Source organism: Trachemys scripta, chromosome 1 (assembly GCF_013100865.1).
Source record: "Trachemys scripta elegans isolate TJP31775 chromosome 1, CAS_Tse_1.0, whole genome shotgun sequence".
NCBI classification, from domain to species: domain Eukaryota; kingdom Metazoa; phylum Chordata; order Testudines; family Emydidae; genus Trachemys; species Trachemys scripta.
The window spans coordinates 289,206,447-289,232,851 of record NC_048298.1 but is presented as its reverse complement, the minus strand read 5'-3'; the positions used below and the strand labels follow the sequence as shown (position 1 = coordinate 289,232,851).

Genomic DNA, 26,405 nt, shown 5'->3' with positions numbered 1-26,405 from the left:
TTTAAAAAGGAATGTTGAAAAATGGGAGAGCATGCAGAAAAAGAATTAAAAATATATATATATTTGAGGTTGGAGAAAATGCCTTACAGTGAGAGATTTAAGGAGCTCAATCTGTTTAGTTTATCAGAAAGAAGATTGAGAGGTGATTGTTTACAGTGTATAAGTATTTTCGTGGGGAAAAAAACACTAGGTGCTCAATGGCGCTTTAATCTAACAGAAAAAGGCAAAACAAGAATTAACAGCTAGAAGCTGAAGCAGACAAAATCATATTAGAAATTAGGCACACATTTTTAACAATAAGGGTGATTAACCATTGGAATAAACTACCAAGTGAATTGGTGGATTCTCTATCTTTCAAAGTCTTCAAATCAAGACTGAATCCATTTTGGAATATATGACTTGGCCAAACACAAGCTACTGGGCTTGATATAGGACTAACTGCATGAAATTTAAATGCCTGGGATATCAGGCGTATACAATGATATCAGGTGGTCAGACTAGATCAGGGATAGGCAAACTTTTTGGTCTGAGGGCCACATCGGGGAATAGAAATTGTATGACGGGCCATGAACGCTCACAAAATAGGGGTTGGAGTCCAGGAGGGAGTGAGGGTTCTGGTTGGGGTTGTGGACTCTGGGGTGGGGCTGGAGATGAGGCGTTTGGGGTATAGGAGGGTGCTCTGGGATGGGATCGAGGGTGTTTGAAGAGTGGGAGGGATCAGGGCAGGGGCATGGGGAGAGGCTCAGGGGTGCAGGCTCCGAGCAGCACTTACCTCAAGCGTTTCCCAGAAGCAGTAGTATGTCGTTCTCCAGCTCCTATGCGGAGGCGTGGCCAGGTGGCTCTGCACACTGCCCCATCCGCAGGCACCACCCCTGCAGCTCCCATTGGAGCACCGGAGAGGGCCATTGGAGCACACAGGAGCTGGAGTGGGGCCATGCCACAGCTTCCGGGAGCAGCATGATGCGCCCCCCTCAACCCAGTGCCCCGGGTGGAGCACCGGAGCGGGGCTGAGCCGTGTGGTGCAGCCCCTCCCTGATCCAGTACCCCGGCTGGAGTGGGGCCGAGCTGCGTGGTATGGCCCCTCCCCGACCCTGCACGCCGGCTGGAGCGCAGGAGCAGGGCCGAGCCGCGTGATGTGACCCCCAACCCAATGCCATGGCTGGAGTGCCGGAGCGGGGCAAGCTCCAGACCCTGCTCCTCAGTGGGAGCTTGGGGGCTGGCTAGTTTGCCCAGCCCGGACTAGTAACTTCTGGCCTTAAAACCTATGGATTCACATTGGTCTTTTACAGAAGTAGTTATGCAATGGAATTGCATTTGTATCACAACTATGCTTTGAGAGCCAGTTTCTAAGAGGAAAAATGTTTAAATTGTTTTTAAGAAAAAAATCACATTCAAGAGAGACTTTTGGTGGACCACATGTGTCTCCTGGACACATTTTATAAGGATGCAATCACAATAGATTCATTGCAGTGCTCAAGTACTGCTGGAACACTCCAGAACACTGTTCCACAACTTTTTTGGGTTGATGGAATGGAATCATGCAGCACTTCCAGTACTTGTTTTCTGGCACTTGGAACCCTCTGTATCAGTAAGAAATGCCTCAAAGAAAACAACACACTAAAAGCTACAATTAGTGTCTGATGAGAAGCAGAAAATAAGTTAATCAAAAGGCATCCAGAATTAACAGAAGCTTGTTACTTAACTTAGCATTTATTATTCTACAAATAGAATATTCTGCAGTCGATTTTTAAACACTTCTAAAATGCAAATTTAAATTATCTAAACGTGAACATCAAATTAGTGCCGACAGTTGCTAATTGAAGTCCAGTTTGGCTATTAAACTCTACAAAGAAACTCAGAGCAACAAAACAAAATGTGAGTTAAAAGAGAAAGATGTTTGGGTTTTCTAATCAAGAGCTTTCATAACCAGAAAGTTCAAAAGTCCATGTAAGTAATGTAACCTTTCTGGAAGTAACTATAAAGCAGATTACAACTGTTCATTACAGGATGCACTTGGGAAATGGAGAAATTTCGAAAATTCCAAAATAAAGAGAGACTAGAATATTTGAACACAAACTCTTTGTAGTCAGACAGTTGAACCTCTCCAATTCAACACTGCTATCACCAATGTGTTAATTTCATACAATAACTAGGGAGCACAAGATAGTACCACAGTGTAGTCAGTGCTTTCTGCAACAGGACAATTTTTAGCGCTTTTCTGTCGGGAAAGTGAGGTGCAGAGAGTTAGTGACTATGCTGATTTGGGGTCTGCTTCAAAGCCCACTGAAGTAATTGGAAGGTTTACCTTTGTCTTCAGTGGGCTTTGGATCATGCCTTTTCAGCCGCAGATCTGAAATTGCTTTAGAAGATGGAGAGGCTGAGGCACAGACAGGTGACATGACTTGCCCAAGATCACCCAGCAGGCCACTGGCAGAGCCAGGAACAGAACCTAGACCTTCCAAACCCCAGTCCAGTGCTCTATGCACTAGGCCTTACCGCCTATACACTGACATCCTAGCAAAATAAAACACAGGCCTAGAAATCAGGTGACCAGAGATCTGTTACTTCCTGAGTGATCTCTGACAAGTCATTTATGCAAAAACTGTCAGACTTGTGTGCCTTTGTGATGCATCTAAATCCATAGTTAGGCATTTACATCATTGGTGCTTAATCTCATAAATGAGTTGATTTCCATTAGTAAACTTATTTAGGTGCTTAAAATGTGGATCTAGGACAGGGGTGGGCAAACTACGGCCCGTGGGCTCCCTGCCTGCCCTGGCCCCATGCCGCTCCTGGTATCACGTCCCTGCAGCCCCTGGAGGAGGCAGGAGTGAGGTCTCTGCGCGCTGCCCTTGCCTGCAGGCACCACCCACCACAGCTCCCGTTGGCCAGGAATGGGGAACCGGGGCCAATGGGAGCTTCGGGGGAGGTACCCACAGGCAAGGGCATTGCACGGAGCCCTCTGCCTCCTGGGGCCGCAGGGACATGGTGCCAGCCGCTTCCAGTAGCGGCACAGGGCCAGGACAGGCAGGGAGCCTGCCTTAGCCCCGCTGCGTGCTACCACCACCCCGGAGCCGCTCAAGGTAAGTGATGCCGGGCCGGAGCCCAAACCCCAAGCTCTTCCTGCACCCCTACCCCCTGCCTTGAGCCACCTGCCACACCCTGCACATCCTACACCCCAACCCCCTGCCGTACCCCGCATCCCTCCCTGCACTCCAACCATCTTCCCTGAGGCCCCTGCTGCACCCCGCACCCATCCTGCATTCCAACCCTCTGCCCTGAGCCCTCTGCCCCCCCCCCGCCCTGAGCCCCCTCGTACACTCCACACCCGTCCTGCACCCCAATCCCTTGCCCTGAGCCCCTTCCTGCACACCATACTCCCCATCCCAACCTCCTACCCCAGCCCTACATTCATGGCCCTGCATGCAATTTCCCACCCAGATGTGGCCCTCGAGGCTTAATTTAAGGCACCCAAGTTTGTAAGTTTTGGGTTACATATTTGTGCCATAGTTTTCTTTTACTAAGAAAGTGACTTAATCACAGTCCATACTAAGACGAGGACCTAACCCCTGAGTAGAGAAGCGAGCTCAAGACTCCTAGGGCCTGAACCATTGAAGCCAATGCAAAGATTTCCATTTACTTCAGTGGGCTGAGGATCAGTCCCCTAAGGCATAAGGAAGTCAAAACCCAAAATATAACTCTATATAATTGGCTTGCTTACAGTAAGCAAGACAATTGGTTGCTTTTAGCAACAACATGAAGTAAAACCTACACTGTGACTGAAAGTTAACAGCGCACACATAGCCACAGTCTGCTCAGTTCATCTTTCCAGCTCCAATATATTTAGAAATTGAAAACTGAGTATGCTTCTTGGTTTAACAGGAGTCTCCAAATGTGGACATTTAGCAGGTCATAAATGTGAGGAAGTAGAGCTCAACTGCTTCACTTCCATCAAGAAATCGGGGTAAAACTGTTTGGAGCGAAAGAGAAATTTGCCAGTAAGCCTCATCTGATGCATTTCTGACTTCTGATTGCTAAGCTTCACATTGAAAAACCAGGCCACACCCCTGTGAATAAGTTCTCTAATACCTACCATCATTTACAATGGGAATAGAGTATACGCTATTTGCTAACCAAGCCATGGCTTAGGTGTAATTGCTTAACATTTAGCTTGAAAGAACTGCATCAGTCACACATATGCACAAGGATTTCTTCTTCCAAGACTGTGAAATACACATTTTTGGCGCCAGAAAGAGACTAGCATATCTAAACTGAGGGTCTCCTCATGACATCCTGTAAAGGAGTTCTCTTTAAAATTTACAAAGTATTTTAATAAGCAGAAATGTATTTATTGTATTAGGCAGTGACTAGTAGGAATAATTACAGAAAGTACAAATAAGTGATTCACTTTACAAAATTATCAGAACAGGTATATTACTTATATTGCGGTAGAACCGAAAATGTATTAGGTGCTTTACAATCAGAGGAAAATTATTTCCCTGCCCCACAGAATGTACAATTTAAAAAGACAAAGACTAGTGAAAAGGAATAAAAAATACATGCACAGTGATCGAGGTGATAATAGACATGTCTTATTAGTTAGAAATTTAGCTGTGTGTGATTTTAATTGTTAGGCTCACTAAATTCTCCTTCCCAATCCCACAACATATTGCTTTATTCTCCCCTCTGCTTCCCCCCTTCCCCCAGTAGATTCAATTCTACTGTCTTTATAATCTTCCCTTCACATATATTAACAGTTCTCGTAGGAAAAAATAAATAAAATATGCCCCATTGACTTTCTCTGACTTCAAAAAGGGCTGCTCACATGAGGAAAGTTATGCATCTGCTGAAGTGTTTAGAGAATAAGATCTAAAACTGCTTAATCAGCTAGTCTGTTTCTTGATAAGCATTATGTATCATCACAAGGAAGGATACTTTTTACAAAAATATATCTTTAAGAAAATTTCAGAGGTAGCCATTAAGAATTTCAAAATGTAAACAACAATTTTACTAACAAAGAAAATGAAATGTTTAGATGTGGGCGTTATTCCGCCAGCCCAAAAGTCTTTCACAACTAAAAAGAAATAAAGATTTTGCACTGAATTTGTCAAATAATTAAAAAAATAAAAATAAAAGCACTTTTGATGACAAGGGACTTTTTCCTGCTACATAAAGAGTTAATCGCAGACTGCTCCACCATTCTGAGTATTTGCATGCCTCTGAGGTATATTTCCTGCCGACACATTATCTGATTAAAGAAAGAATGGTTTCAATTCCGTTTGCCTTTCTTTTAAGTCCAGCCTCTTCTTCCTGTGATGTCATATTACAAATTGACTGAGCTCTTCCCCCCACCCCCATCCCCCTTCAGAATAAGCAAGGCATACTACACACTCAGCATCTGAGGAGGAGATCTAAATTCAGCAAGAACAAACACGCGTTGGAATTGTATTTCTGAATTTCTAAGCAGCCTGCTTTCCGCCCTGTGGGGGTTAGCATGCAGGCAAGTTGAAAAGCTTGTTTTACTGCAAGGCGGCAGTGAAAGAGGTGGAAACTCCTACATCTTACAGAGCCCAGGAAATCTTTTCCTAAGGAATCTCAGTTACACATTCCCAGTTAAACAACTTTGGAAAATCTGCATTTAAAGTACTTCTCTACTTTTTGACTTCCAGTTGAACATAAAGCAGCAAGTTCTGTATCAGCTTCATTAACAACTGGGAAAACAAGAACGTGGAATTAAATGCAAGGATGACCTCATCTGTTGCCTGTAAGACTATATTTATTATCGCCCAGGACTGGATGTGTGACTATTGTGGAATTTGGAAGAAAAGAATGATCTCCTGCTGATTCCCAGAGCAGTATCTTCCTGCAACATTCATGTTTCAACGTGGAAGTTTTAAAGTAAAATGGGAAACTTATGAAATCACTCACAGACCAAATTCATCTGCAAGCTACCCAGAGATTTTAAAGCAGTTACGGCAGAAGGGCTGCTAACAACAAAAGGAATTCAACATTGCAAATTTAAATTGCCATTATAATGGAAAGCTCTAATTGCTCCACTGAGGACTCCTTTAAGTATATTTTATATGGATGTACGTTTAGCATGGTGTTTGTCCTTGGTCTAATATCAAATTGCGTTGCTATTTACATTTTTACATTCACATTGAAAATGCGAAATGAAACAACAACTTACATGCTTAATTTAGCGATATCTGATCTGCTTTTTGTATTTACATTACCCTTCAGGATTTATTACTTTACAATAAGAAACTGGCCATTTGGAGATATATTTTGCAAGATCTCTGTCACCTTGTTTCATACAAACATGTATGGAAGCATATTCTTCTTGACTTGTATAAGCGTAGATCGCTTTTTAGCCATAGTGCACCCATTTTGGTCTAAAACTCTTAGAACCAAAAGAAATGCAAAAATCGTCTGTGTTGCAGTATGGATAACTGTACTAGCAGGAAGCATGCCAGCAAGCTTTTTTCAGTCTACTAGCATCCAAAATAAAACTGGACAAAACCAAAACACATGTTTTGAAAACTTTTCTAAGGATACATGGCAAACCTATATATTAAGGATTGTTATCTTCATTGAAATTGTGGGATTTTTTATTCCACTGATCTTAAATGTGACCTGTTCTACGATGGTTTTAAGGACTTTGAATAAACCAGGTACATTAAGTCGGAACAAGTTAAGCAAAAAAAAGGTACTCAAAATGATTTTTGTCCATTTGGTGATATTCTGTTTCTGTTTTGTGCCATATAACGTTACCCTAATACTTTATTCTCTTATGAGAACACAACCATGGACTAATTGTTCATTAGTAACTGCTATCAGGACTATGTATCCTATCACTTTATGCATTGCAGTTTCAAATTGTTGTTTTGACCCTATAGTATACTATTTTACATCAGACACTATCCAAAACTCAATAAAAAAGAACAGATCAGCTAGAAGACGCGATTCCAGATTCTCTGAAATTCAAATTACTGAAAATTTTATTCAACACAGCCTCCAGACTTTAAAAGCTAAAATATTTGACAATGAATCTACAATATAAATGGAGAGAAAATACTGGGACTGAAATGCACCTTTCTTCAGCTGTGAAAATGTTTTCTTGTACACTGAATAAACTTTCTTCACTTAAAAAACTGTTTATATAACGATTAAAAATAGGAAAAAGTTAAATGTCACTTGTAAACATACTTCATAGAAAAATGTAATTATTGCAAGAATTACAAATATCTTTATAGTTGTCAGTTTTCTCTTCTGCCTTTGTCACAGATTCCATGACCTGTTTGTCCCTGCTGTGTCTCCTTACAATTTTGAACCACACAAAAACAGATATTTGGAAACCGAAGTTGATACTAACAAGGCCCAAAAGTGTTTTACAATTCAACTTCAACATATTATGAAGTTAGAAGACTAGGTCTTCACATTGTTTTGTTAACAGGTTAAAACACTTTAAATAAAAAATTAAATTGTGAAGACATTATTTTAGGCTGCAACTATTTTGTTTACATGCGGATTTCTTAATATCTGGATTCTTCAAAGCATTGATCAAGTTATAGCAACTCTGGTGTCAGTTCCACAGGTTCCACACCCACCATCTTTTGTAGGATTGGTTTACAAAAGTTAAGCTATTCCTTTGTAAAAATAAATTTATAGATGGATTAAAAAGTATGTAAAGTTACTGAAACAAGATTTGTCAGTTATTTAGATAAAAATATTGCTGACAAAACCAACTCAAATCTGTTCCTAAGAAACTACAGCAAATACGACTAAAACAAAGACTAAAATAAGTGTTCTGTTTGGATTGTGTAATTTAACTTCAAAAGTGCTTCTTTGCTATTGAAAAAAAAATCGAGTATTCCTCACATGAACAAAGATATCCTAGGTGACATATTAAATATTATTTTCCAAGAAAACAAGAAATGGCAGTTAGCTGTTTATTGTAAAGTACCCTCTCCTAGATGTTCTGTATGTCACATAAGCACCATAATTTTGATGTCTAGGTTTTTAAATGTGAGCTTCTTATACATTTAGAGATAATAAAAATATTTATTTATTTGAGATGCCTGAAAACTGCTGCAATAAATCCAGGAATTTTTAAGAATTAAGAGCTTATCTGAAGCAAGATGCAACTTTGTTTAAAAGTGCCATGTGTTTCATACATTCTTCAGAAGCTGGAGTATTGTGCATATCTTGCTCAGAATTTGTTTACCTTTACTGTAAATAATAAATATTTAAAAAGTTAAAGAAGTGTCAAGTGGTGGTTTCTCCCAAAGATGATAAAGTCTGGAATAAAAATTGAACTAAAGTATACTTGTGTTCTGGATTTCTCTGTTCAGTTATAATATGTAGATATGTTACTAGCAATTCAAGCACTCTTACTTCTGGGCAATCTGAGGAAGGCTGAGTTCACGTTACAGAAAGCGTGTACTGCACTTGCATTTTGATGTTCAAGTATATCGTCCAATTGTGTCTATCACTAAGTTTTATTCAAATTTCATTTTAGGTTAGAAATACATATTGGTTATGGTTATTGAAAATGTACATTTGTGCTACTTAAAGAGCTTACCTTAGCAGAATTTGATTCTGAACGACTTTGGCAGCCTAACCATACAGCAATATTACTATCCCACAGTCAAATAGAAAGGAAAACCCAAGGTATCACAAACTGAAGTATATACTACAAATGTGGTATAGAATTCAGTGGATAATGGCCTGGGTAATCCTCCATGATGACAGGAAAGCTTGAATGCATTCTCACAAGAAAAGTTTGCCATAAACATAAATGCTAAGGGTGAGTTTATAAAATGAAATGGGGGATCCAGAGAAAAATGAAAGAGAAATACATATACAATCAGAACTAGTATGTCATCATTGACATTAACTCTAACTCCTAAAAAGCACAGTATAACATGCAGTTTCATAGTAAATTCTTATTTACAGTGGAGTTTGACTCTGCAAACAAAATTTTAAAACTTGTGCCTTACAGTACAGGCACGGTGTACATCCAGTGCTATAAAAAGATCTCAGCGGGCAACCTTGAAATTTTTCTTTGGTTCATAAAAAATAAAACCCAGAAAGTTATTGGAATATATCTGTTTGCAGTGTTATAGCCGTGATGGTCCCAGGATATGAGAGAGACAAGGTGGGTGAAACAGTAACTTTTACTCGGCCAAATTATATTGACCAACAGAAGCTGATCCAGTAAAAGATATTACCTCACCCACCCACCTTGTTTTAGAAATGCATCCAACAGTTTTACACATGCTATTCAGATTAATAAAGTCACTGGCAAATCTGTGCAGTTAAAACTAGTAATACATCTTGATTCATTGCAGCGATTCAAAGAGCTTTTTAACCTAATGATATAATATTGGCACCTATAAAATAGCATTTAAAGTATAATTTAACTGAAATTTATAATCAGTTATACTTATGAAGAACAATAATCTAAATCGCTTATTTCACTTTAGCTTGTAAACTCACATTTTTTTAGTTGTTCTAAGTTATTTTACATAACTGTTTGCCTACTAGCAGATGCACGGATAACTTTCGAAGTTAGTTCCTCACTGTACAAGCACACACAAAAAGAACAAAGATCGAGCAGTAAAATTTAAAATTACTTGTTAGTGCAGTAGCTTTGTTACATTGTTTCATTGAAAGGCCTTTAATTTTGTCTTTTTCTTGCTCTCCTCACAAGATGCTTAGAATGATGTTCTGAGAGTCTCATTATTGGTGTGTGCATGTGTGCACACCCTCACCAGCCTGTCATCAGCCCCCATCCTTCTACCAACAGAAAATGATGGCCTAGGTTCTCAGCTAGGCAAAGCTACTCAATTAACTGGAAAGTTAATTGTGGCATGACACCCCTATATCACAGAAGTTAAGCACAATGAACCCACCCCCAATTCCTCCCAGAATGTGGTAGGGTGACATGGAGTAGCTTTTTTGAAGTTTACATAAATACAGAATCACTGGCCCGGAGGCCAGAACAGGCTGAAGAGATAAAATTGCACACAAGGGAACTGCCCTTTAAAACAGACTTTCCAAGGTATCATTTAAAAAAACAAAGCCAAACACTAAGGGTGTATCTACACTGCAATCAGAAGTGTGACTGAAGCATTTGTGGACATATCCAAGCTAGCTTTGATTTGGCTAGCTCAAATAACAATAGCAGTGAAGCAATGGCAGCACTAGTTGCACAACCCTGCCCAGGACCCAAGGTCTGTACTCCAGGTACCATGAGCTGTACAACTCCACCCAGGACTCTAAGTATATACAGGAGCAGCTAGCAACTGAGGCTTCACTGCTATTATCCAAGTTAGCTGGATCTAAGAGTACCTCAGTCACATCCCTGATTGCAGGGTACACATACACTAACTGTAGCTCCTCCCACATTGTACTCTCAGGATTTTCACTGCAAGATGGTCTAAGCCAGCCTCTCTCAAATGTGGCCACCAGCAGATTTTTCTGAAGCCACAACAGCCTCCTGGGCGGAAATGGCTGGAAAGGAACAGCAGCCCCTCCCTGCAGTGACCAGCTGTTGCTCCTGGATGAGCTGCCTTGGTGTTTGCTGGTGTCGCCCACAGGGGATCGGTGCCCTGCACTGCACAGCCTCCTGCGGGCTCCGGGCAGTGCCTCTGCAGACACATGGGGCTGGTGTGCACAGCACAAGAAGAAACTTGGACTCCACAGGCAGCTGGTGATTCCCGACCCACCTTCTCGGGGGTGGTGAGCCTTTGGGGCTTCAGCCGCAGGGCTCCACTTGTAGGTGTAGGGATCTGGCTCTGGGCTTCAACCCCAGGGCATCGGAGCTTCAGCAGGACCAGCCTTATAGGTGAGCTGTGGTCAAGAATCAAGGAGTGTGGTGGGCCTGGGGTGTGAGGCCATGGAAGGTAGCTCAGGGCAATGGGGGAGGGAGCGAGGGGAACGAAGCAGGGCCCGGCAGCAATAGGGGGTTGGGGAGCCCAGTGAGGCAGTGGGGAATGGGGGAGGCAGCAGGGGCCAGTGGGGATGTTTCTGTTGTGTTTAGGTCCAGTAAAGAATAAAGACAACTGTATATTATTTTTATTATTGAGTCTGCAAAAAAAACCTACATAAATAAATTACAATTTGGATGTGTATATGTGCATATTTGGTTTTTTCTAAAAAATAATTATTTTAGAATTGCTGGCCACATTCTGAGGCCACCAAAAAATTTGCTGCAAGAGCCGCAGGTCTAAGCACAGGTCTAGGAGCTCTTGAGTTCCAATCCTAACCTTGGCACCATCTCCCCTCTGTGTCCCTGAGGCAAGATTCTTAGGCCAAAAGTTTTAAACCAGTGTGCATAAAAAGTTCGCTTACTAAAATCATGCTCAGGCACCTAAATAAAGTTACCTGATTTTCAGAAGTGCTGAGCATCTGCAGCTCAGCAATTTTTAAAATGTAGACACCTAAGCACAGATTTAGGCCATGTCTACCTTAGCAAGCTTACAGTCACTTTAACTTCATAGCAATGCCTTTACTTGATTGTCTTAAAAATCTGCGTATGGGACTAAAGACAAGAAAATATTCATTTTTGTTACCTGTGCTTCACAATGGCAAGAAAATCTTTAGCTCTGGTCCTAATTTAAACTTTTAGAAAAATATTAATATTAGACACCAGTCATTTCACAAGGAAGAGATGTTCGCTTTCCAGGTATTGTAAGAATGAGTAATAAAGACAGTATTGCGTGTGTATAGATATAGATAAAGTATATATTATTTAGATCTCAGATGAGGCAAATTCTACCGTCAGCAGAGGTAACATCTCAAACACAGCCAGAATAAGTGCAGATTTATAGGTACGTTGGCCAAAGTTTTCTAAAATTGGAGCTTCACGTTAGGCTCTTAAGTCCATATTTAGGCACCTATAAGGGGGATTGCCAGAAGTTCCTATTTTGGAAAACGTTGCCATTGCTTTTCAAGGGTCTGCAGAATCACTTTTATAGTTTAATTAATTCCAAACCTCACAGCGGCCAAAATGTAGCAGAGAAGAATAGAGGAAGTTGCTGATATGCAGCCTTAACTTGTTAAAGTGGTGTCATTATGGTCAGATTTGTGAATAAAAACAATAGTTAGCTAAGACACCTTCTTCCTGGGCTAATTCAGAGTCAGATGCTTTCTCTAGTGACAAAAGTAAGTTTTAAATTACTTCCCTCCTAGGAGTACTGCACAGCCAAAAAGCTAAGAGACGGTACTAGACACTATTCTGGCTCATACATCAAACAAACATTCATTGAATGAAGAATGTTTTTGAGTGATTATTTGTGATCCAGAGATAAATCAACTTGACTTTCAGATTCCAGGCTGAATTTGCAGGACAGGGAGTTAAAAAAACATTTTTATTTGTAAACAAACAAGCTTATATGGACGAATTAAAAGGCAATAAATATAGAAGCTCAAAAAGGCATTTTAACAGTTATTTTTCAATGCTGAAAAAGCACTTTAAAAGTTAAAGCAAGGTTTATACTCTTGGCCTGTTTTTTACTTGTGACCAAAACCTGCATATTGGCTATTTTGGGATTTTCAAAAGCACCTAAGTGATTTCGGAGCAAAACCCCAGCAAAACTCAATAAGACATTTGTGCCTATGTTGCTTTTGAAAATCCCACCATATTGTATTAACCCACTCTACCATCTTGTCCTCAAAATTATTTTCTATAGTAATTTTACAGCTGAAATTTTATTTGTTCATTGAATTCCCAACAGTCAATCTATCTTAAGGTCTATACACCTCAATAGATCTGAAAATTCAGATAAGTTCTAATTTTGTTAGATCTAATCATTTGTACCTTAGGGTACTAGCGTTTGAGTGTTGGGATGGAAAGCTAAAGAGGACACTCTCCCCACATTTAAAAAGCCAAGACCAATAGAAATGTTTCTGTAGTTGATTTAGAACGAAATGGAAACTGTTGTTTAGAAGTTATTAGCACATCTATGCTGAGTTTGCTACCCCCAAACATTGCAGTATTGAGAATCTGAAGTAAAAATGATAAATTTGAGAGTAAATTAATTTTGCTTGAAAATCAATTAAACTTTTTTTTAATTCTGCTTTAGCAGTCTAAGGTTTGGTCAGAAGCAAGGATCAGTACAATATGTTTTGAGTTTGATCTTTATCTTGACAAAGCCCATTTAATATTTCAAATTGTATGTACGGGGGATTTTAAATGCTTCTCAGCTGAAGACAAGATAACGTATATGTGAGTGGTATGAAGGCTGCTTCAACTTCAACCACACCTTCCCTTACCTCTTTCTCTGTAGGATCAGTAAACTTTTGTAATATGTTCAATATAATACATCAAACATGGATGAAACTTTGGGAACAGAGCCCTGTCTGCAAAGGGACATTTTTGGGGGAGACTGGAAAGCCTCCTTTCCATTTCAGACATATGACCTTAGTAACAAATAAAAAAGAATGAGGAAGCTCAGAATTCTAATCCATGCTTTGACACTGAAACCCTCTGTGGCCTCAAACTAGTAATTTATTTTTTGAAGTTCCCCTTCTATAATGGGGATTACAGATAGAACTGGTCAAAAAAATTTCCATCAGAACTGTGACAGAATTTTTGCCTAAATGAAATATTTTGCAGAAAATATCTGCTTTACTCAAAGATATGATTTTTTGTTGTTGTTGTAAAACTGAAAAGCCAAAACCTGAATGGTTTTTAATTTTACATAGGGGAAAACAAAAAACATTTTTTGGCCAGCTCTGATATGCAGCTACGCACCTCACACAGCTGTGAGGTGGATTAGATACATTAAGTACTTTGAACATGAAAATCTCTGTGTCATGGCATGTCCACCCCATACAGGACTGGAAGGGGTTAAGATGGCCAGGTGAACCAATTAACTCCATAGGCTGCACCTGGAGGAGAAGCCAGGGAGCAGGGAATTCATTGGAAGCAGGCTCAGGTGGAAGGGCCTGCAGAAAGCCCAGGAGCTGAGAGCGAAAGGGGACTGCTGGGAAAGTCTACAGTCACTCCCTGGGAGAAGGGGAGGTGCATTTGGGCTCGCCAATCCAGAGAGGGAGGCGGCCAGGTAGGTAGGACAGGGCTCAGGGAAAAGCAGTAAGGTCTAGAAGGGAACAGATCTTGACTGCTGGCTAGAGGGTCCGTGAGCCAGAACCTGGAGTAGAGGGCAGGCCTGGGTTACATAAGAATGGCCATAGTGGGTCAGACCAAAGGTCCATCCAGCCCAGTATCCTGTCTAGCAACAGTGGCCAATGCCAGGTGCCCCAGAGGGAGTGAACCTAACAGGTAATGATCAAGTGATCTCTCTCCTGCCATCCATCTCCACTCTCTGACAAACAGAGGCTAGGGACACCATTCCTTACCCATCCTGGATAATGGCCATTAATGGACTTAACCTCCACGAATTTATCTAGTTCTCTTTTAAACCCTGTTACAGTCCTAGCCTTCACAACCGCTCACGCAAGGAGTTCCACAAGCTGACTGTGCACTATGTGCAGAACTTCCTTTTATTTGTTTTAAACCTGCTGCCCATTAATTTCATTTGGTGGCCCCTAGTTCTTACATTATGAGAACAAGTAAATAACTTTTCCTTATTCACTTTCTCCACACCACCCATAATTTTATATACCTCTATCATATCCCCCCTTAGTCTCCTCTTTTCCAAGCTGAAAAGTCCTAGCCTCTTTAATCTCTCCTCATATGGGACCCATTTCAACTCCCTAAACATTTTAGTTGCCCTTCTCCAAATTTTTTCTAATGCCAGTATACAGGGCCGGCTCTGGCTTTTTTGCCACCCTAGGCAAAAAAGCCACCCGTCGCCCCCCGAGTGTGGCAGGGGAGGGCGCCAAGCCCGGCCGCGGGCCCGCAATCCCCGACCAGCCAGAGCACCGGGAGCAGGGCGGAGAGCCCGGCTGGGGCTCTCTGCTCTCCCCGGCAGCAGAGCGCCAGGGGGAGAGCGGAGAGCCCCCGGCGGCCAGAGCACCGGGAGCAGGGCGGAGAGCCCAGCAGGGGCTCTCCGCTCTCCCCGGTGGCCAGAGCGCCGGGGGGGAGGGCGGAGAGCCCCCAGCAGCCAGAGCACCGGGAACAGGGCTGAGATCCCAGCCGGGGCTCTCCGCTCTCCCCGGCGGCCAGAGCACCAGGGGGAGGGCGGAGAGCCCCCGCCGGCCAGAGCGCTGGGGGGAGGGCGGCAAGCCCGCCGCGTTTCTCCGCTCCCCCCGACCGGCCGGAGCGCCGGGGGGAGGGCGGCGAGCCCGGCCGGGGCCCCACTCTCCCCGACCGGCCGGAGTGCCGGGGGGAGGGCGGCGAGTCCGCTGCGGCCCGCTCTCAGGCTGGAGCGCCCCGCCACGCCGCCCCCCTCCAGGCGCTGCCCCAAGCACATGCTTGGTGGGCTGGTGCCTGGAGCCGGCCCTGCCAGTATATCTTTTTTGAGATGAGGAGACTACATCTGTACACAGTATTCAAGATATGGGCATACCTGGATTCCCCTGCCAGCCACTGAGGCAGTGGCACCATGAGGCAGTGAATAGGAAGACTGCCTAGGACTGCTGAAGGAAGATTTTATTACCCCGGAAGGGGAATAAAGTGGCCTGGCTGGAAAGCTGTGTCGTGAAAAGGCTGCAGCAGCTCCTGGAGCGAGAGAGGGGCTTCAGATCCCGATAGAGAGGCAGAGAGACAGCGTGCAACCGAGGGAAGGGGCTATTCCCCAGAACGGCAAGGAAAAGGCACCATTCCTAGCGGTGAGTAGACTACCCCATTCCCATCACACTCTGCCACAACTAACAAAGGGAGACTTCTAAAGTATACTTTCCAAAGTTTTACATGAAGAATGAGTTCTTTAAAGCCACCCTTTTCCACACACTCTTAATTTTAATTTCTCTTTTTACAATGAACTGCTAAGTCTGAATAAAAAAAATTCCTTCCTGATAAATTCGAGTCACAGCAGTCTTTGATCATTACATCCACTCTCTTGGGAATACAATGCTAACTCCATTTCACATGCAGCAGTTGCTATCCTCCAGTGAAAAAATGCAGCATTGAGCCTACTGGTTCCATACCTTACAGTCTTTTGTTTGTTTTTGGCAGGGACTCTAACACACTGTATCTATTACTCTAGATCAGTGATTCTCAACTTATTGGCCACTGTGGGCCGCATCCAATAGTACCTGTCTGGCCCTGAGGATGTCACATGGGCCGCAGCTGTGTGCTGATTGGGCTGCAGGTTGAGAACCACTGTTCTAGATTTACACCAAAAAGTGCAGCAAAGAGTGAGCAAATCCAGGCAAGTGAGTCGAGAGCTACTGAAATATGAAGAGCCACAGCTCCTGTGATCCTGTAGTTAACAATGAATTTTGTTTGCCTTAAATTGTAAGTAGCTTTAGCTATAACAAATGCTGCAGTTGTAATGCTTTACTTTTCTAAAAATGAAGAAAACAGTGACTGAAGTGTAGATATCTGCTAGCTGTATCAGCAGTATGTTGCAGACCTTGTTATTCCAGTGTAGCAGGGCTTAGCAATAAAATGAGAGTAATGATGGCAAAGACCGAGTGTGGTAGCCTTTGCACTCCCACGATTGAAGATGAGGAACAGCTTTGATTATATGGCTCAAAGCCCTTCAGAATTTCTATTTATTGAGGTCAGAAGGATTTTTTTTTTAAACTACTTTTCATTTTGTAACATTCAGAAATGCAAGATTTAGTTAAATAATATAACTATTACCGGTGTGGGATGATAACAAGTGGACTTTTGCAAATAAAATTTTGCACTCCGACTCTCCTCCGTTGAAAGGTAGGTAATGACGGATCTACCATCTTTCTACCACCGGGGTTTTTGTTTAGAAATATTTATACTTACATGTAAATCTAATGCAAATTGTTCAAATTTTCATTTCTTAAAGTTATTAAAACAAAAGGAACTTAAGAAGTCTGTTAGCCGAAATAGTTAAAGTAGCAAACAATGGAGTTGGCTGGACACAAAGGGAGGAAATATGCTGCATCTTTTATTATGCTGCATCTTTTAAAATTATGATGCAGCAAATTCTCAGCGGAAGGTGTCCTAGTCCAGAATTATTTTCCAGACTGGGGAACCCAACTATACACTGCCCCATATTCAGGGAGGAATCTAAAGGCTCAATTTAGCCCATAATACTTTACATTTAATGTATATTATGGGTATCAATAAATGCTGGTTCTAAATATAATATCCTCCTAAAGCAGCTCATTACATGTTTGTTCAACACAACAGGATTTTTGTTTTCCTCTCATAAGAATAATTTAAGTGTTCCTTTAAAGCTTCCACGGTACTATACATAGGAATTATATTGCGATGAAACTAAACAATTTTCAGAGTATTGTGAGCAACCACAGTACTGAATTTTCTTTTTGTATCAGCCCATAGACATGCCTACTGTAAAGCTTTTTTTTTTTTTAAACAGAGGCAAAGTTTCACATGCTGTTAATACTGCTGATATTTACATGGGTGGGGTAGGAATCGTAGTCTCACTTTGAGGGAGGGAAGCTACAGGAAATACCAAGTGGTGTTCGAGCTATTCAGAGTGAGAGATGGAGGAAGGGAGAAAAAATGAATAGCTGAAATAAACACTGAAAATGTGTGATTATGATTACTTTCCATGTGTAATACATGATTAGAAATAATGTATATAGAGAGCCTACCATAATGTGGTCCTGATCCCTAACTGGGAGCCTCGGGGCACTACCACAATATTTTAATATAGTAAAACATTTGATATTTTTAATTTATATTTATAAGCTTAATTGGCACAAAAAGGATAAGTAATTCATATAACTGAGAACAAAAAAAATAAGCAATTTCAAAACAATTATCCAAAGGTTACCACAACATACATTGAAACAATCATGCCTATACATGAAATACCATTAATAATGCACTTAATAGAGTAAATACAGCAATGCCACTCTGTGGTCTACAAATTTAGCAACACGTGCACTTTATGACTATAGCATTAAATGTCTGGGTACCCAGGGAAAGAAAGAAAATGTCCACCAAGAAGGAAACTCAAATTCAAGCAACAAGTGGTAACATTTCAGTTGGACAATCAGATACTGCATTCCCACTGAATAGAACTTGTCAGAAATTTTCCGACTGAATGGTTTTCCATTGGGAACTGCGAATTCGCTGAAAGCTAAACATTTTGTGGAAACATGCCAATTTCGACTAACCTTCCAATGGAACACAGGCCAGGTTCAAAACTTGCCTGCAAGCTCACCTGCCCAACTCCTCAGTGGCCCACCGAAAGGACTGGTGTGGAGTTGGGAGCCCAGGAATCAGGCTCCTGGGGCAACTCCTGCAGCCTAGGGAGCCAGCTGGCCTGTGAGTTAAACAGTTCAGTAAGCTGGCTGGCCCAGGAATATGGAAGATCTGGGGTCACTGGGCTGTCCTGAAGCCAAGGACCCTGGAAACCCTAGCAGTTCCTGACGGAAACTGATATTATTCTTGTCAGAGACAAGGTGGGTGAGGTAATATCTTTTATTGGATCAGCTTCTGTTGATGTAAGAGCCAAGCTTTTGAGCTACACAGAGCAGGTCTACTTCAGACCTTGTCTCTCTAATATCCTGGGACCAACATGGCAACAACAACAATGCAAATAATTGTCAGTTTCACTGCTGCTATTCAAGTCAGGAGCTGCTAGGGAACCTGGGGAACACGCAGTTTTAGACAACGTGTTTCAGTGTTTTCAAAATGAAAGTTTTACAGAAGTCCCATTTGCAGGAAAATCTGAAAATATTTGTTTCCATTCTGAATCAGAACAGAACCAAATTTCAAAATGGTGAATTTCCTCTGGAAATTCTGACCAGCTATCACCTTGAGTGCTAGAAAAGAATGAATATGGCTGAATAAAGAGCATACTGAAAAAAAAAAAATTGGGACTCCTGCCTTTCTGACTAGTGAGAATTTCTTTTTGACTTCCATAGGAAAGTAAAGCACAAAATGGCTCAAATCACAATGCAGCAATCAATAGGGAGTGTCATATAACCTCTGAGACAGTTATTTGGGGCTGTGGTTCAGATATATCAGGTAAAACTGTTAATAAACCCAGCATAACTCCACTGGATTTAATAATTACATTAGATAACCTGTGTAACTGAGCATAATTTCACCCAGAGGAGCTGCATTGCTATCACACAATAGAATTTGGTCCAGGTATCATTTAACTTTCATATTTAAAGAGACAGTCACATCAATCTTAGGATATGTCTACACTGGCAAGTTTCTGCGCCACAAGTTACACCACTTTTATTAAAATGCTGGAATTAAACCACTGTTGTGTGTCCACACTGTGCTCCTTGTGACGCTGGAGCGCATCCACATTAGCAGCTCTTGCAACGGCAAAGACAGCAGTGCATTGTGGTAGCTAGCCCACTGTGCAACTGGCTGCAGGATGCTTTGGAAAGGGTTTGCAATACCTCATGGAGCAGACACAGTGTCACATGATGCAGGTTTCCCAATCCCATTGTTCCATGGGCATCCTACTATGTTGCCAGCTACTCTTCAACTGAAGAGTGAGAGACAGACAGAGAATGTGTGTATGTATGTATGGGGGTGGGGGGGAGAGAATGTGTGTGTTTTGGGGGACAGAGTGTGACAGCATGCTGTCTTATAAGTTCAGCCAGCATCATGAAGCAACCAGTCCTGAGGCAGGGGAAAACCCCATCAGCCCCCACCTCCCTCCCTATCTCACACACACACACACACACACACACACACACACACACACACACACACTTCAACAGCACAAATATTCCACATTAATGGTTTGCTGTGTGTTCCGAAGCAGATCAGCACAGCACACAACAGCTGTTAGAAAAGGTGCCTGAAAGGGAGCAGCGCATATCTCCAGGGCAGCCGAGTTCAAAATAATGAGCAGAGCGGTTACTTGAGGCATTATGGGAAAGCCCAGAGGCCAATTACAGTGCAGAACGCAATCAAGTGTTCACAGTGGCAACAGAGCGCTGGAGCCTCTGCACAAATAGCCTTACGACTCTCATTGAGGTGGTTTTTTTGCAGCGCTTCAACTGAGGAGTTTCTGCGCACAAAGTGGCTTGGCAGTGTGTACTCATCTTTAATTTGAGTGCAAAAAGCTGCTTTACTGCGCAGAAACTTGCCAGTGTAGACAAGCCCTTAATCAAAATTCAGGCTTTGCAAAACCAACTTCTACAAGACTTAAGAGCAACAAATTTGTTTCCAAGAAATTTAAAAAATAATTCCAGTAGCAACTTTAAAAACATTCCCCTAAAGCATCTGCAGAACAGATATTTCAAAATTTGTGGTAATATATAAAAAGCTGAAACTGACCAGAAATTAAAGTTAAGCTTTTTCATGTCCATTTTGCAAGCTGCGATAAACATAAAATAGTAAATACACAGAACACAATAAAAAGTAAATTCTTAAAATTCTCAGTTTTAATGTTTGTATTGCAGTTTATTTTATAAAAAATAATCTCTCTAAGGGGAAGAGAGAGGTTAAAATCAGAAGCAAGTCCAGTGAGAACTGTTTCCAAGAAGTAGCCTAAAGAAAATCTAATAGCACTTATTGTTACCGATGAATTTTATCATGCTAACAAACCCCTTAATTTGTCTTTTCATGACTAGCTGAAATTCCTTTATTCAGAGGCAAATGAATTCTGAACTTGTGCATACAAAAAGCAGCACAATTAGGTAAAAATACTGAACAATCATCATACATTATGAAGTGCTGCACTGCACAGTTGCTGATGGCTATTCAGTACTCATTTCTGGTTGTGTTTGTACTTGAATCAAAATTATATCATGATGGCTGCACCTTTTAACAGGGTTGGGCTGAGATGATTCATTATTACTGCAATATATGAATCTATGAATGTTGTGTTAGCACTAGCATGACCAATTCCACCTCTGGCTTAATGCATGTCAAACTTCCTGGGGAAATAATGGGGTTTCATTTGAACTTGACAGCCGGATTCCATAGCCTGGATTTTGAAAATAAGAAATATATTTAACAACTAAGTACCAAAGACTGGTTTCTGGAAACATGATGATTTTAACTAAGTTTGACACATAGTTATTCTTTTTTTAATTCAATGAATTAATGATTGAATTATCTGATAGCAGAAGTGAATGCAATCACTACATTTATTATAATATACAATTATTTCCATTCAAACTATGTTTTCAGTTGCTAATAATCTTCCAAAACTTTCAGCTATGGGGCTGAAGTTTTCTAGGCTCAGTCTGTGCCTCTTTTGGGGGGAAGGAGGCCAGGGGGGAAGAGAGCATTTGGGGGTTGAACAAAGAAAAATGCAGCTGTTTTTGAGTACTAGCCAGCTGAAAAATCTCTTCCCAAAATAAAAATATCTTGCAGACTCTTCTGTAGGACCACAATTGCTGGCGATAGAAAGCTGAAATTTGGCATGGAAATACCCCTAATTTGGGAGCGCTTTTCAGCGTCCAGTAAAAATTGGTATTGATATGCTTAGTTCTTAGGGTTACCATATTTTGAGCCTCCGAAAGGAGGACACTCCACCGGACCCCGGCCCCGGCCCCACCCCCAGCCCCGCCCACGCCCCAACTCCGCCCCTTCCCCAAAGTCCCCGCCCCAACTCCGCCCCTTCCCCAAAGTCCCCGCCCCAACTCCGCCCCCTCCCCTGCTTCCCGCGAACATTTGATTCGCGGGAAGCCTGAAGCAGGTAAGGGGGTGTGTGGAGGGAGGAGGAGCGGCCCAGGTTGGCCCCCCCGGCGTTTCCAGCCTGGGCCGACCCCAGGCCCGGCCAAGCACCCCTGGCCCGCCCAGCACTGCCGGTCCCCGGCCCGGCCCCCAGACGAGCATCCCCCGGCCCCGCCGGCCCCCGGACGAGCATCCCCCGGCCCGCTCAGCACCCCCCAGCCCCGCGTCCCGCTCAGCACCCCCCGGACCCCAGACCCCCGGCCGAGCACCCCCTGGCCCCGCCGGCGCTCCTGGTCCCACCGGCCCCGCCGGCCGCCAGCGCTCCCGCCCCCCAGCAGCGCCGGCGCTCATCCCCGCCGGCCCCCGGCCCCCCGGCAGCGCCGGCGCTCCCGGTCCCCGCTGGCGCTCACCCCCCCCGCAGCGCTGGTGCTCCTGGTCCCCGCCGGCGCTCACCCCCCCCGCAGCGCCGGCGCTCAGCGCCCCTGGTCCCCGGCCCCCGGCCCAGCACCGCCGCCCGCATGTCCTGATTTTCCCGGACATGTCCGGCTTTTTGGGATTTCCCCCCAGACGGGGATTTGGAGCCCAAAAAGCTGGACATGTCCAGGAAAATCCGGACGTATGGTAACCCTATTAGTTCTAAACCTTTGAAAATTGAGCATGTGCAGTATAACTGGTATAATATTTTAATATTTGAAGCAACTTATGCAGCATAGCCTTCCGTTGCTCCAAAAGCGTGTGGCTAGCCTAACTGTGTAATTAAAAACGTACTAAGTACATGCAATGACAGCAGCCCTTATTCAGTGTTTCTTTTGTAAGGTTAAAGTTGTACAGCTCCTGAGGTCTCCAGGACAGGGAAGCATCTAAGGTGTGTGGAACAGTATATTCTGGTGGCATTTAGCCCAATAGTGCAACATCATGGAATTACTCCCACCTCACCCTAATTTAAGAAAAATAATATTGAGAACGTTTCAGTTGTATAGTTAGCACACAGGAAAGTCTGAAAGCAATAATGTTAAGATTGCAAAAACAACCGTAACTCTGCTCCCTCATGCATTACCACAGTCTTTAAAATTACATACTATTTCATGTAGTTTTTTTTACTTCAACCTTGCTATAATCCCGAAATACTGATATATGCGTGCTTAAATTGGTTTCATTGACATACTGGTTGAGTATATGCTCAGTGAAGAAATTCTTTTCTCTCAGGGGAATTTTAATAATGTATTCAGAAGCAATTTACTATGCAATTACATTTTACCCACAGTACAGCTTTCTTTTAAAGGATGCATTAAACTAGTTTAAATGTATATTTAGCGGTCTTAAATGTGCCAGCAAATACTCACTATTACATTAATCTGTAATATGCTGTGTAAAAAGAGCACTGCACTTCAATTAAATGGCTTTAATGGAATATCTGGTATACACACAGACTGCAATCACTATGTTTATCAGAAGTTATGGAAAGAAGTGTGAGATTTGAAGGAGGGGAAAGAGAAGACATAGCATAAGGGGTCATGGAGGGGTTCTAGGCATAGCTGCATGAAAGAAGTTAGAGACCTGGTAAGGGTGCTCATCCCCATAAGAACAATATTCTAGTAAACCAACTCTACCCTCTGGAAATTTTACATGATTCTTGACTAGGGCTCTGTGTCTGTCTCAGAAGTCAGATTCCGTGTCTTTCTGCAACCTCCGTGACATCTGCAGCAGCCAGTGTGGCTGACCCCAGGGCCACCCAAGCAGCTGGTCCCAACAGCCACACCGGCCGCTGCTCAGACAGCCCCAGGGCCAGCCGCACCAGCCGCTGCTCAGGCAGCCCCCACAGGTGGGCTGGGGAATGCCCAAGCAGCAGCCGATGCAGCTGGCTCCCGGGATCGGCTAAGCAGCAGTCCCAGGGGTGGCGAGAACAGCCACAGCTCATTGGCCCCCGGAAGCAGTCCCAGGGGTGCCTCGCTTGAGCCCCTCCTAAGGCAGTGAGCCGCCAGCTAAGATTTAGTCAGGGGGTATTTATAGTACAAGTCATGGACAGGTCAAGGGCCATGAATTTTTGTTTATTGACCATGAGACCTGTCCATGACTTGTACTAAAAATACCTATGATTAAATTGTAGCCTTACTCATGATACTAGTCAAAATACAACTTTTTTTTTACTTTCCTAAATAAATCAGGATAAGAGTGTCAAACTAAAAAAGCAACATATTTAAAGGAAGTCAGTAATTAAACACTATACAGAATTAGTCACAAGCGATCCACAAACTATCCACTTTCTCTCCCAAAAAAATTCCATCATGTCTGATGGATTAAAAATCTTCTGAAAATATTTTAGATCACATGTGTATGCCATGCCCGTCTCCTACGGTACTCAAACAAGCAGAGCACTAGCGTTTCCAGGAACCCTACTCTGTAGCAAATAAATCATGCAAATGTCAATAACCTGTCTGATCGTAAGCACTGACTAAGCAGGTACAAAGTGCAGGTTGAGAGACAGGAAATGCCAGTGTGTGCGCTTGTGCATACCTGCAGAGAATCCCAGTGCCTTCGGTTTCTTTTTGTAGAATCACTCAAAGTAACCCTTACTCTAAATCACCCGGTAACCCTTCTGGGAACAAAGGAAATGCATTTTCGGTTATTAGGAAGTGAGAAGGAAAGAAATCCATGTAATTTTTATGCCAGATCAAATATGGGTTTTATCAAACTTTGAAGTGTTTAACAGTGCAGTGAGAATGCCTCTCTTAGTGCCATACTTGGTAAGCAGAGGCACTCAAGCTAGATCCCCCTCATTACCAGAAAGGGGGCAGCAGGCAGGATGCTCTTTGCCAGGGCTCTGAGACTCTGGAACTTACTCCCCTACCCTGGGTCTGAAATAGCCCAAAATTGGTGATTTTCCAGGCACAATACAAAAGATGTGTTTGAAAGGGTCTCTGAAGAATGCTAAGAGTGTGCTTCCTAGGTGAAGAAGGGAACAGGGCCCAGCTGGCCAGCCAGATTCCTATGGAACTGATTAATGCTGTTGAGATTAAATTTAATTATATGTAAGCTCTTAGAGTCTTGGAGAGGTGTATTTCTTAGTTCAAATTTAAATAAAAATTAAATCTTCATGCCATTCAATCTGAACACATCAAATTGAAATTAATCTATACATACATCAAAAATATGTCAGTGAAGTGTAGCATGAACAAACAGTAGAAAAAGAGTATCGTAGGGCAAATCAATGATCCCTTTGTCTTAATAAGGAATTAAGAAGCCATATTAACGGTTTCCATAATTATCTCCAAACAGTCTGCATCCAGAAGGATCGAGGGTTTCAAGTAAAACAAGGGTATCCTTTGATGCTCTGGTAAGGATACAAATAACCCAGAGGAGGGAAAATATTCTCATCATGAATGAATCAGTGTAGAGCAGGACACCTTTTCAAAACTGTTAGTTCTGAAAGCAACCCTGCAAGCTTTTCACTCCTCTCTTCTGGCAGGCTACCCTCTGATGTTCAAACAGGAGATGACCTACAAAAGCATGATCTCCTTCCTAAGTACAGATGGTTAAATTAGATAACTGTGAAAGTGATAAAACACTTTTACTAGGACCAATCATGAGACTGATGTATAACAGGATATATTATCTCCCAATAACATAAAAACAAAACTCTAATTTAAACATTTTTACACTGCTTGAAAAATCTGAGAGAGAGAGATCAGATGCAGAATTTTACTGAGGAAAAATTGTGTAAGATGCCTTTAATTGTGCATCTCTTGAAGTTAGTTTCATTGTCTGAAGTTTGTTTGTTTTTTAGTTATTCTGTACCCAGTTTGTCACCAAAAAATAAATTATTACCAGACTCCTGTCTGAAACTGAACCTTATGAATCAATTTTCAAAAGTAGGCAATGGAATGAGCAAAAAGCCAGAACCAAAAAGAAAATCCAGGATAAAGTAGGACAATTTACTATAAATACCTGAAGAAAGCCAGCTACTGACTAGGTTTGACTATTCAGTAAAGTAGAAACTAAGCAGAGTTTCACTCCAAATTATGGAATATAAAAGATGATGCAAGTATTTGTAAAACTTTTTCTATTATTTTTAAAACCTTCTACTGTTATCTAATCTGTAATAGTTTACTTTCACTCAAGTTTCTTTCATAGTAGCAGAGCACATTGTACCTCTAATAAAGAAATTTCTGCTTTCAGCACACACAAAGAAATATTTCAGTCTCCTGAGATTCCATTTTCTTTGGATTTAAAAAAAAAAAATTAACCACTACGAAGTGTTTAAGAGAAGACTGCTTGCTTGGTACCCATTACACTGACTTCCAGAAAAGAATGGTCACACTTGTGACCAATTATCCTTACACCAGTTTTATACTAGTGAAACTCCACCGACTTCAGTGAAGGGAAAGGATGAGAGTAACAGTAATAAAACCATGTGGTTCTGAGGTTAGCTAATGCACAGCTTAAAGGGTTATGAATGAAATACACATTCTTTTCTTTAAAATTTACCTATGTAAACCAACATCGGTACTCCCCAATGACCCTCTCTCTAGTTCATGGAATCTATTCCCCCATCATATAACCCCCCTGTGAAACTTCCATTAACATTTATGGTGGCTACACGTGCATAATAATTTAATAATGATGGTCGGCTCAAATTTTTCACCACATCTAGTTTTGAATAATCAGTACAATCTAACACTTCACACATTTTGGTTAAGAGTGTCTCTAACATGAGAACAGGAGT

At 42.2% G+C, this 26,405-nt stretch overlaps 2 protein-coding genes across 3 annotated transcripts in view; one reads left to right on the top strand and one right to left on the bottom strand.

Moving 5' to 3' along the window:
- Positions 1 to 26,405, bottom strand: part of RB1 (RB transcriptional corepressor 1) — a 161,165-nt gene that overhangs the window by 62,061 nt on the left and 72,699 nt on the right. The window lies entirely within an intron of this gene.
- On the top strand, positions 5,343 to 8,313 carry LPAR6 (lysophosphatidic acid receptor 6). Its single transcript, XM_034758497.1, has one exon. The coding sequence runs from the start codon at positions 6,035 to 6,037 to the stop codon at positions 7,061 to 7,063; it is 1,029 nt and encodes a 342-aa protein (XP_034614388.1). The 5' UTR covers positions 5,343 to 6,034; the 3' UTR covers positions 7,064 to 8,313.

Coding starts and splice junctions, on each gene's coding strand:
- LPAR6 (XM_034758497.1), top strand. CDS start 6,035: ATGGAAAGCTCTAATTGCTCCACTGAGGACTCCTTTAAGTATATTTTA.